The sequence below is a fragment of the Salmo salar genome, chromosome ssa14 (genome assembly GCF_905237065.1).
Source record: "Salmo salar chromosome ssa14, Ssal_v3.1, whole genome shotgun sequence".
Taxonomy (NCBI): domain Eukaryota; kingdom Metazoa; phylum Chordata; class Actinopteri; order Salmoniformes; family Salmonidae; genus Salmo; species Salmo salar.
Genome location: NC_059455.1, coordinates 31,124,049 through 31,136,502, shown reverse-complemented (window position 1 = coordinate 31,136,502; position 12,454 = coordinate 31,124,049). Strand labels below are relative to the sequence as shown.

Genomic DNA, 12,454 nt, shown 5'->3' with positions numbered 1-12,454 from the left:
GGGTGGTGCTCAGCCCCCTTGTACCACCCGTTCACCCATGACTGCATGGCCATGCAAGTCTCCAACTCAATCATCAAGTTTGCTTTCGACACAACAGTGGTAGCCATGATTAGCAACAACGACGAGACAGCCTACTGGTTGGAGGTGAACGCCCTGGCGGAGTTGTGCCAGGAAAATAACCTCTCCCTCAACAAAATGAAGGAGCTGATTGTGGACTACAGGAGACAGCAGAGAGAGCACACCCCCATTACCATCGACAAGGCCGCAATGGAGAGGGTCAAAAGCTTCAAGTTCCTTGGCGTGCACATCACTGAGGACCTGAAATGGTCCCTCCACACAGACAGCATGGTGAAGAAGGCGCAACAGCGCCTCTTCAACCTCAGGAGGCTGAACTAATTCAGCTTGGCCTCTAAGACCCTCACAAATTTCTACAGATGCACCGTCAAGAGAATTCTGTCAGACTGTATCACCGCCTTCTATGGCAACTGCAACCACCCACAACCGCAGGGCTCTCCAGAGGGTGGTGTGGTCTGCCCAACGCATCACCGGGGGCACACTGCCTTCCAGGACATCTACAGAACACAGTGTCACAGGAAGGCCAAGAAGATCAAAGACCTCAGCCACCCGAGCCACGGCCTGTTCACCCGGCTACCATCTAGAAGGTGGAGACAGTAGTGGTGCATCAAAGCTGGAATCGAGAGACTGATAAACAGCTCCAGGCCATCAGACTGTTAAAAAGTCACCACTAGCCGGCCTCCGCCCAGTATCCTGCCCTAAACCTTAGTCACTGTTACTAGCTGGCTACCACCCAGTACTCTGCCCTGCACCTTAGAGACTACTGCCCTAGTCATTGAACACTGGTCACTTTAATAATGTTTGCATAACTGTTTAATCCACTTAATATGTATATACTGTATTCTAGTCATGGCTCATCCTATATAACTACTGCCATACACACCTTTTCTATTAATATACTGTTAATACACACCATTATGCACACCATTATATATACCGTATATATTTTTATACCATGGCATTGTTGAATACTCGTTTCTGATAGGCTTGAAGGGCATTCTAGAGCGTGCATTATTTCCCCATTACGCACAGTATATTTGCAGTAGAATTCAAATGGGTATAGTTCATTCTTACATATTCTATGTTTGAGCAACTTTTGAAAGCAAAAGTCGAATCGAAAACACTATTGGCATTGTTGCATTCGATTTTAATAATGGCAAGCTAGGACTGATGGCTTGGTTAGTTAAACTAGCAAGTCTGTTTGTTTGGTTACAACGGCAACTACTGTAGCTATCTAGTAAACTTGCTAGCTACTTTAGTTGATGTTGAACACATTTCTACCGGCAAATGAACACATTTTTAGCAGCAAACGTGTTAAATTATAGCTAATGGTATAAAAGGGATAATCAACTCAGGGCTTTATCAGTTCTCTGGAAAATAATGCAACTCTGTGGAAGGACTGATCCACGCCACGCTAGTGGAAGGTCAGTTCCACTCCGCTAGCGCGCCGTGGAACACGCCTTCCACAGCGTTCATTATTTTCCATAGAACGCATAGCCCCTCATTGATTCTCCCTTACATATTCGGGATTCTGACATGGCTCGTTCTGATAACTTTTTGGATTATGTGTGTATTGTCTTGTATTGCTATGTATTACTGCACTGTTAGAGCTAAAAACACAAGCATTTCGCTGCACATGCAATAACATCTGCAAATCTGTGTACGCGACCAATAAACTTCGATTTGATTTTGCTTTGCTAAACACATCCATAACCACCCTATTAAAGGGCCCTAGCAGGCCTTTAATCATCACTATCAAGAGGTTTTTGTGATGATCTTGTCTTGAAGTTTTATAATCACTACCCAACACATACAATTACATACTGCTGTTATTAGTGACATTTCAAAGATGGATTTTGTAAACATCTTTATAATAGCTTGTGCGAAACCTGCTCTTTCACACCCATACTCTTCATGATTTTGTCTTTGTGACTGAAAGCCTGGCCTATTAAATGACTAAGATTGGCATTGATCTAAGTGTGCACAAACAATTTTTTCCATGATTTGGTCTATAAAATAACTGAAAACACATTTTAATGGCTTTATGATCTTATGAAGTAAATGGTGCTGTCACAAGGCCTCTGGGGACGGTGTAATGCATGTTTTACACACAAATAATGTTACACATCTCCTGTCCTTATTGAACCAGCCAGAAATCTATACATGTAATCAGTGGACCAACACAAATTCATCACTGGTTTGAAAAGATCCATAATAATACTGAGAGGATTAATATTAGTCCGTATTAGTCCAATATAGGAACTTTTTACACAAACACATTTTAACTAATTGACCTGTCAGAAACGATAGCAAAATAACTGCCATTTAAAACAATGAGAATAATGAAAAAAAATATTAGAAGAATGAATTGATCACTTACAGCAAATAGTTTTATTATATCATGGCAATAATAGAGTGAATGGGGGCATGTCGTGAACAGACGTTATTTTTTTTATTGCGTTTCACCTTCTGTTTCTCCTTCCTTCCCTCCCGCTCTCTCTCCCAGACTCACACACACTCAACCATGATCACCATGTTCAGGCTGTGCGACATAAGGAGACAGGCCGATCACCAGACGCGCTCTCCGTGTCCAGACAATTGTCATATCTACACAGAGGAGATAGTATCTTCCCTTTCCATTGTCACGCTCATGGAAAAAAATCTGCATCCTGCCACGGTGGCTGAGTGATAGCCTGGGCCTTTGTGACAGCCAGCCGGAGGAGAACAGAAGCAAGAGAAGTGGGGTTTGGGAAAGGGGGGAATAGAGAGAAGAGAGAGGGCAAGAAGAAAAGTCTAATGTCGACAGCTCCTCGGCAGTGAGTGCATTGTTGCCCTTATTTACCATTTTTATATATGGGGGGGGGGGGGTCGGGGTGGACAGAGGGAGGGGAGGAAGAGGGGTAGGGGAGGGAGGCAGGCAGTGTGTAATTTGCCCAATGGGGGTAATTAAGCTCACATTGACACTTTGATCTTCCTGATTGTGCATTTGACTGGCTAGGTCAGGCCATCAGCTACTCTTAATACACCCCCCCTACCCTGCCTGGGTAGATCATGGGACGGGAGCTGGTCTTATCTTATTGTCTGAAGGTGCTATGATACCCACCCAGGGAAGTGGCCATACTTCAGGCCATAATCAGATAGGAGGAATCAATGGGAGAGCTTACAGTAACTGGTGGCCTAATCCCCTTAAACCTGACTTAAACCTGACTTAAACCTGGTCACTGATATGGAGGAGAATTTTGCTGATCATTAGATGTGCTTGCTGAAAGCAAAGGACAACTCTAGATTTCTTACATACTCTTATTATTATTTGATTTCTTCGGCCCAATCTACAGCTTACAGTAAAATATTAACACCAAACCAACTTTTAAACATGCAGACTGCCCCAACTTAGATTTCTTGAGAAAACACTTTTCATAGCATTTATACTTTATGTACTACAGCAATATTTAAAATGAGCTTCCAATGCATTTCAATGGCAATAAAACAGCCATAAATGTATAGCTCAGACATACCGGTAAGATTGTCAAACGTTTGCATGCCGACAGTACTTAGCACCTCTGAACAGCGTTGGCAGTCCACCTCTTTTGTGTTCACACAGCAAAGAACTTGAAGCCGTCATCCACTCAGCCTTGTTAAAATACTCCAAACCAGAAGGTGGCAGTAGTGTTGTTTGGCAATGCATGTCCATGTGTGTTGCAATTTATGGTCTACAGTGTCTTCAGAAAGTATTCACATCCCTTAACTTTCTCCACATTTTGTTGTGTTACAGATCTGTGAAGTTCCTCAATCAAGTAGAGCATTTCAAGCACAGATTCAACCACAAAGACCAGGGAGGTTTTTCAATGCCTCGCAAAGAAAGGCACCGATTGGTAGATGTGTACAAAAAAAAGGAGAAGCTGAATATCCCTTTGAGCATGGTGAAGTTATTAATAAGGCTTTGGATGGTGTATCAATACACCCAGTCGCTACAAAGATACAGGCATCCTTTCTAACTCAGTTGCCAAAGAGGAAGGAAACCTCTCAGTGATTTCACCATGAGGACAATGGTGATTTTAAAACAGTTAGAGTTGAATTGTTGTGATAGGAGAAAACTAAGGATGGATCAAAATCATTGTAGTTACTCCACAATACTAACCTAAATGACAAAGTGAAGAGAAGGAAGTCTGTACAGAATAAAAAATATTCCAAAACATGCATCCTGTTTGCAACAAGGCACCTAAGTAATACTGCAAAAAATGTGGCAAAGAAATTAACTTTTTGTCTTGAATACAATGTGTTGGGTTTGTGGCAAATCAAATACAACACATCATTACGCTAATAGCTTTATTATGTTTCTTTTATCCTAAAAACCTCCCCAGTCCTTGCAAATGAAAAGCATAGAGTACAAGCATGGTGGTGGCTGCATCATGTTATGGGTATGCTTTTCATCGGCAAGGACTAGGACAAAAGAAACGTAATAAAGCTATAAGCATAAGAAAAAACCCTAGAGGAAAACCTGCTTTCCATCAGACACAGGGAGATGAATGTACCTTTCAGCAGGACAATAACCTAAAATACAAGACCAATTATAAACTGGGCGGTTCGAACACTGAATGCTGATTGGCTGACAGCCGTGGTATATCAGACCGTACACCACGGTGTGACAAAACATTTATTTTTACTGCTCTAATTATGTTGCTAAACAGTTTATAATAGCAATAAGGCACCTCGTCGGTTTGTGGTGTATGGCCAATATACCACGGCTAAGGGCTGTGTCCAGGGCCTCCATGATGCGTTGTGCCTAAGAACAGCCCTTAGGCGTGGTATATTGGCCATAGACACCACACCCCCTTGTGCCTTATTGCTTAAATATACACTGGAGTTGCTTACCAAGACAACATTGAATGCTCCTGAGTGATCTAGTTACAGTTTTGACTTAAATCGTCTTGATAATCTACGGCAAGACTTGAAAATGGCTGTCTAGCAATGATCAACAATCAACTTGACAGAGCTAAGAGACTTACCCCAAAATACTGTAATCACCATCAAATGTGCTTTTACAAAGTATTGACTCAGGGGTGTGACTATGTAAATTAGTTCATTCTGTATTTCAATTTTTTTTTTAAATGCTTTTATTTTACATGTCACTTTGTCATCATGGGGTATTGTGTGTAGATGGGTGATAAAAACATATATTTAATCCATTTTGAATTCAGGCTGTAACACAACAAAATATTAAATAAGTCAAAGGGTATGAATACCTTCTGAAGTCACTGTAGATTCCAAATGTTAGCTAACTAGCTGTGCTAATGTTGCTATTTTGTAGAAAGCCCTTGTTGATACTAGCCAGATGGCCACAGATGATGAAGAAACAATTTAATTCACTCTCCATAATCCCATAGTGCCAGTGCCAGCCCACAGCCAAATGTTTAGCTAGCTAGCTAATGTTAGCATATTCGCTAGCTAACACAATATAGCTAGCTAGCTAAGGACACTGCACTAACTCGGCAGCTAACACAGGCAGCTGTTTCATGTAAACTAATCCATTGTGGTGTAATTTTAATACAGTAATAGTTAGTGGTTATCTAGCTTGGAGGAAGTATTTAGTGTTGTGTGCATTGCGTATGTGCACTTAACTAGATACCATCCCATAGCATACAGTACATTTGATATGAAGTGTGACTGGCTCGTGACATTTAACCGTGGATGTATGGATAAAATGCCGTCTTTTTTAACTTTTTGCTGTCACTCCTGTTGGATCCCCAATGTGGGGGTTCAAGCTCTGTGATTGGCTCAAAATCAAGTGTTGGCCACTGATGAGCATTGTGATTCTACAAGTAGAAACGGTAGGTTCTTCACTACCGGGTCGGCAAGCAGCAGGTACCACTTGTGTTCTAGCAAGAGAAGGAATGGCCTCCCACTGTGATAAGTACCTATCGGCAGTGAGATTCTCTGTGTGCTTCATATGGTAACAGTTTAGACTGTAACGTACCTAGTCTTCAAGTGTTTCAGCTAGAAACGCCATTCAAACTTTAAAATGTGCAGACCGGTCTGGAATCGTGCACTTGTCAAATACTTTTTAAAACTATTAATACTTTTTGAACTATAAAATGTTAAGTGTTGATAATAGCTCCATAGGCTTGAAAAGGAAGTATTTGAATTTGCCACTGCTCTTACACATTTTAAGCTATCAAAACCAAACTAACGTTGGCATATTCAGACTGAACATACTTAGATTGCTTGTGAAAATAATTTCGATACCATACATATTTTTGCACTATAACCATTTCTAATTAGCATAAATTAACATAGGAATACAGTGGTAGCTATTATAAACGGTCCTGCTCCTCAGCCAATTAAGCTACAAGACAAACTATAAAACATTCAGGCTATCCTAACATTCAGGCTATCTTTATCAACTATAACTATATAAATGTGCATAAATTAGCATAAAATTACCCAGAAACAGTAACTCTTGAACTGTTCAAGCTAGAGACACCAAACCAACTTTCTCATGTTCAGGCTATCCTAACTTCAAATTCTTAAAAACTTGTATCAACTTTAACTATATAAATTTGCATACAGTTGCATAAAATCATCCAGAAACAGTAACTCTTGAACCATTCAAGCTAGAGACACCAAACCAATGCTCACATGTTCAAGCTAGCTGATGCTATCCAATCAGTCAATTAAAATTTCAAAACCATAAATACTAGCAAGCACACCCTAAAAAAGCTAGCAAGCACACCATACTTTCTTTAGGAAATGCACTTTTCTATTTACAGTTACATTCTCATTGGGAACAAATGGAAATTCAAAGTTATTTTCTCCATTTACCAATATTTCCCATGTATTTCATTGATTTTATACTTGTATTCTTTCTAAATGTCCAGAAAAGTGGACAGCATCCTGAACAGCAGGGAATACTTGGCCTATCACGTTTAAAATTAAGTGTACACTGACCATTCCCATAATTCCTGGTTCAGAAGGATAATTCTAGGATAAGGATGCTGACCCTTTCTAAAAGCCCTCATACAATCAGCAGAGAATAATGAATGTGTCAATGACTCCTCATCCTGGTTCGAAGTTATACCCTTAAAACAAATTACCCATACTCAATGTGAAGTGTTATTCTACTGCACTTCATAGGGGTTTTTAGCATATTTTGAACTTCTAAAAAGAAAAGGAAATTAATATTAAAGACTGTAGACTGAAAACCATATTTGGAGCTTGGTTACATGCCTAGGCTCATGATTCTTACACATTACTGCTTTAAGTGTTTTAATGCATTGTTATATTTGCTCATAGTGTTTTTGAAATAGATTTTTGGGTACTAGTAAACTATGATGATCAGATTTAGACGCTTGTATTTTCTTGTAAAATGAAGAGACAACAAAGTTAGTTTTTTTTTCTAATAACACGAGAAAGTACCATAAAATATGTCTGAGGGATATATAGCATACCACAATATTCAGAGAGACATTACAAGCTACATTGGCAGAAAAATTTCTAATGCTGAAAATAATACCATGTCAATATGTGACACCTAAACATACCAGAATATGATCGCATAACATTTGACAACTGCTTTGGCCAATAGTGCCTGTCTAAATCTTTGAACCCATCCAACCTGACATCTATACATCCAGTAAGTACATAATCTAAAGATTATGATGTGCATGTCTTGATATCTGTGCAGGAAAATTCTCTGATGTTCTTTTTCATGTAATTCTGAGAACCCTTAGTACTACTGGTTTCTCTTATTCATAATGTTGCATCACAGCACCATCTAATGGTTGTAATTTTGTTTGACTCTACCCACTCACACTAAACATTTCCTGAACACTTATGCAAACACACTGCCCAGATCATATCTATGGTCAAAACTTGTCAAATATAAATTTGTATATATGCACTAACAGGCAGAAATGTGCTACTTACACAGTGAATGTGCTATACTTACGTGAAAACTATTGTTGTGCCAAAAGCGACACCCTATTCCTATATAGTGCACTACTCTTGACCAGGGCCCTTGGCAAAAGTTGTGAACTATATAGGGAATATGGTGTGATTTCAGACACAACCTATGACTAGTGTAGTAGTAGAGCGAGACACTCACCTGTTTGATGGGTATGGCCCTTCCACTGCCTATGCTATCTGTTTTACTGTCAGTGTTCTTTGCCTGTTCACTGTTGGCTTTCCGTGACTGCAAGGAAACAAGAGAGTCAGTCAGTCAGTCAGTCACTGCAACAAACCATGGCGAGGGGGAGATGGGGTGGGAGTTGAGTGAGGTGCGTGTATCAAGGTGGGCATGGGGGTCAGAGGTAAGAATGTTTGGAGGTTGGGGTGTGTGGATCGTGTGTGTCTGGAGATGGGTTTGGGGGGGCAGACTCAACATCGCAAAACAAAATTCTCAACAACAACAAAAGCTAAACAAACAAGCAGACCAGCGTAACATACAGCGGGAACATCAACGTGCGTGCAGTAATAAAAAAAGAACAGACCAGAACAGACCAGAACATAAGAAACATCTCAACACATAATAGGTAGTAGACCAAAAGACGACATTGAGTCATGACTCAGTCCTGTAAACCCATGGGAGATCCATCCCTCTGTTAGGCCCACAGTGGACCCTTCCAGATCTGAGAGGAACACCCCTCTCTCAGGCCCACAGTGGGCCCTTCCAGATCAGTCCCAAATCAAGTTTCTAAGGCCAGCAGGGGCTTTTTGCATAGATCCATTGACAAGTCAAGTTGTAACGCAATAAAAAGTAGAAAAGGCAGGTTAGGGGGAGAGAAGGTTATTATACAAGACGGACAAAGAAAGTTATCAAATAGGAATTTCATGTAGCTTTTCCTTCCAATCTTAAACCTGTGAAATTCCTGTTGAAACACCAGGTGGGAAAATGCATTTCAATTCATCCACAGTGAGGGTTAGAAGTACAGGTGCTGTTAAACATGTTCATTATAAACAACAGTGGAACCCATCAGTGAACAGGTGCAGCAGCACATTTCACCAACACCTGCTGCAAATACATGACATTTCAAATGACAGACTGTGCAGGGAAAATAGTCAAGCAGTGAACATACAGTATTATCCCATGTTATGACAAACAGAGTACTTGTACACAGAAGATCCCCAAAGCACAGACTAACAGGTGAAGTACAGGAAATGTCACTCATAACCAACAGACAAGACTGTTATGATCTCACACAGAACAGGATGAAGGGATGCCCAATCAATCACCAATGGAGAGAGGTAGAGTCTGAGTTCAAGTAAACCAACTCTGGTTTATCATTTTCAACATTTTATTGTTTTATTCTGATCATTTTTGTTTCTATACAGACACCATACAAATTAAGTCACAGGTTTCACTTTCAAATAAGATCAACATAATGAGCCAAACATTGCAGTTCCCACAAAATATAGGATGGACAATAAAGGCATCTTTTTTTATTTTTATATATTTCATATGTATATCATATACTTTCTATAGAGTACCATTGTAAATAAAATACAATACAAGATATACAGCAGTCTTATATTTTTCAATACGTAAATGATATAAAAGCGATTATGGAATAAGTTCATAATCTTCATACCAAACCCAAATTGAAATAAATGAATAAAGAAGAAAACAAGTAAATAAATATCAATAATAAAGAATGGAGAAATTAATAATTCCAAAATCATAGTCAAATTAAATAAATAGAAACTACATTCATACAAGTCGGTGCAATCCATTTGCCATTCGTTATTCATTATTCTGTATGATACCACTTCTCCCTGACGCCCTACTCTTATTTTTATGAAGGCCTTCATAAAACTATCCAACATCACCCCTAACATACCCTTATTTAAGTTGACCACATATTCAAGTCCATTCAAGACTTTCCTTGTAAAGAAAGAGAAATGAAAGAAAAGCAATAAAAAGAAAGAGGGAAGTAAACAAATGAACGTACTTCACACCTCTAGTTAGGGTTGCAGAATTCTGGGAAATTTCAATAAATTCCCTGGTTTTCCAGAAATCCTGGTTGGAGTTTTCTGGATTTCCTGTTTATTATCTCCTGATTCCGGAACCCTCCAACCGGGATCCTGGGGAAACCAGGGAATTTATTGAAGGTTGACGGAATTTTGCAACCTTCCCTCGAGTCCTCGTTTTATGGCAAAAAGCAGTGTGATGTCATGTAAGAGAGAAGTGATGTCATGTAAGAGGAAGTGTCCTTTGAGTGGTTGAATCATAATTCCAAGCATGACTTAACTGTACACAGACTGTTTGTATGGGTGGAAAGTTTGAAGTACGGAGGCGGGGTATAAGGACTGGGGGGGGGGGCATTTCCAGCAGAGAAGAGTCCCTACATTCTGTCACACTCCAGAGTGTGTGAATATGACAGTTTTTCACTTTGACCATGAACTGACTCCCAAACGTCCAACATTACTTGTTGTCTTGTCACAAAGCTGTATGGTTTCCATAGTGCATCATGCATTACCCAGGATGCAAAGGGGGCACAAGGGTTAAGCAGCAAAAACTATTTTAACGCTCTAGTCCCTAGGCATCACTCCTCCCTATTGGGAATGACAGGCCAGAGGGACAACTCATTTTAGGGTGCAATGCGGTTTGATTTTTGATTCCACAGAGCACTTCTAATGCGGAAGGAGTTAGAAAGCCCTTTTTGATGAAGAAAGGTTGGGGACAGTAGCAGAAATCTGCAAATATCGAAAAGAAAAAACATTCCAGACCGTCTTTTTTTTCTTTTTCTTAAGGGTGGACATCCAGTAAAACATACAAAAGTAATGGAAGGAACTAAAAACATGTATACAAAATGGCTGACAATTATACATGAGAGTTGATGGCTATGAGGTTTAGATGTGACAAAATGGGGGGGGGGGATATGCAAAAAGGTACTCTTCAATTCATCATGACAATGATTATGAAAATAAAGAAAGAACAAAAATGCCTCAAACCTATTGATGTGGTTACTAAACCATGGAAGCACTTGGAAAGGATTTCTGTGTACTCAGCTGACACCTAGTGGCCATTACTAGTCATGACAGAAGTGGGTTGAGGGTGATGATTATGGCTGGTTAGACTGAACTGACTGGTGATGAAGGTGGTGAAAAGACATGGTGGATAAACCAACATCTTTCTGAGTAAAGCTTTTAGGACCTTTGAGAAATAAAATAACCCTAAAACTATTATCAAAAGCTCCAATAGAGGCAGATTCACCTGTCAATTTGCAATGTACTACAAAGCTAAATGTCCAAATGTTTTCAAGGTAGCCTTGAAATCAATGATATTCATATTTGCAATAAAAAAAATTAAAAAATGCTTTTGAGATGACTTCAAAGCCCTTCAGATATCCCAAATACTGATTAGACAAATCAAAATCAAATAAAATGTTATTGGTCACATACACATGGTTTGGAGATGTTATTACGAGTGTAGCGAAATGCTTATGACATATACTAACCATCTGCATGTGACCAATACAATTTTATTTTATTTGAATAATCAGTACGGGGATATCTGAAGTGCTTTGAAGTAATCCCAAAAGCTAAAAAATGTGGACAGACAGCATGGCATCATCAGATTGTGCACTTGGATACAGAGAAGTTTAAGTGGTCACTGTGGTATTCTACATTTTCGCTCAGTGACCTTTGACTAGCGATGGAGAAGAGTAATAAATTGTGCTTTATAATGTATCATAGAGCTGTGGTCATATTACTTAAATCTCCAAAGTGAAATATACCATACTGAAATATTTTGGGAAAAGGTGTCTGAATATTCTAACTAGCAAAACTGTGAGTACAAGTGGTTTCATGAATATGACCGCAAAGTTAGCCACAGTGTTGTTTCTAATTGGTTTGGGTGCTTTTGAATGGTCTATCAAGTCAAAATGCCCACAAAACACTTTGAAGAAAAGGAATGTGAAATCAAAAGGGTTGAGAGAGAAACAGACACTATTGTGTTGTATAACCTATTAAAATAACCCATGATGTTAAGGCTTTGTCTCTATCCTGACCACAACTCCCCAACTGAATCAAAAACGGTTAGGGATCACAGTTACCCACTACTATGACTAGAAGAGGTGGCATTGCAGGTTTTATAATACTGTCTTTGCAACTATGTGTGGCCAGAGAGAGATGTGCAGGACTACTGTATTGTGTACGGCACGTAAATAATTCTGTGTCCTCAAGAGGTCCTCTCAACTGAGATTGATGAAAAAGCAAGGTGAGAAGGTGTAGTCTTAAAGTGAATGCTTGGTAAACAAAACTATTTCGTTTTTTCTCTTGTATTGTAAAAATGGCAATGTCTTCCTTGCTCTTGAAGTGTCATTTGGGATACGGAGAGTCGTCGACCCCCTCCCCCCTCCACCCCTCTTCCGCCCCTCCCTGG

At 39.6% G+C, this 12,454-nt stretch overlaps 1 protein-coding gene across 6 annotated transcripts in view; it reads right to left on the bottom strand.

The window, feature by feature from the left end:
- The window catches only part of LOC106569352 (arf-GAP with GTPase, ANK repeat and PH domain-containing protein 3), a 300,794-nt gene that overhangs the window by 83,517 nt on the left and 204,823 nt on the right, over positions 1 to 12,454 (bottom strand). For all 6 annotated transcript variants that reach the window (XR_006758793.1, XM_045694203.1, XM_014140651.2 and 3 more), the window contains exon 9: positions 8,177 to 8,263. Coding sequence is in view for 5 of the 6 variants with exons in the window: in XM_045694203.1 (XP_045550159.1) it covers positions 8,177 to 8,263 (87 nt within the window). In the remaining variant the exon portion in view is untranslated. The remainder of the gene's footprint in view (positions 1 to 8,176; positions 8,264 to 12,454) is intronic.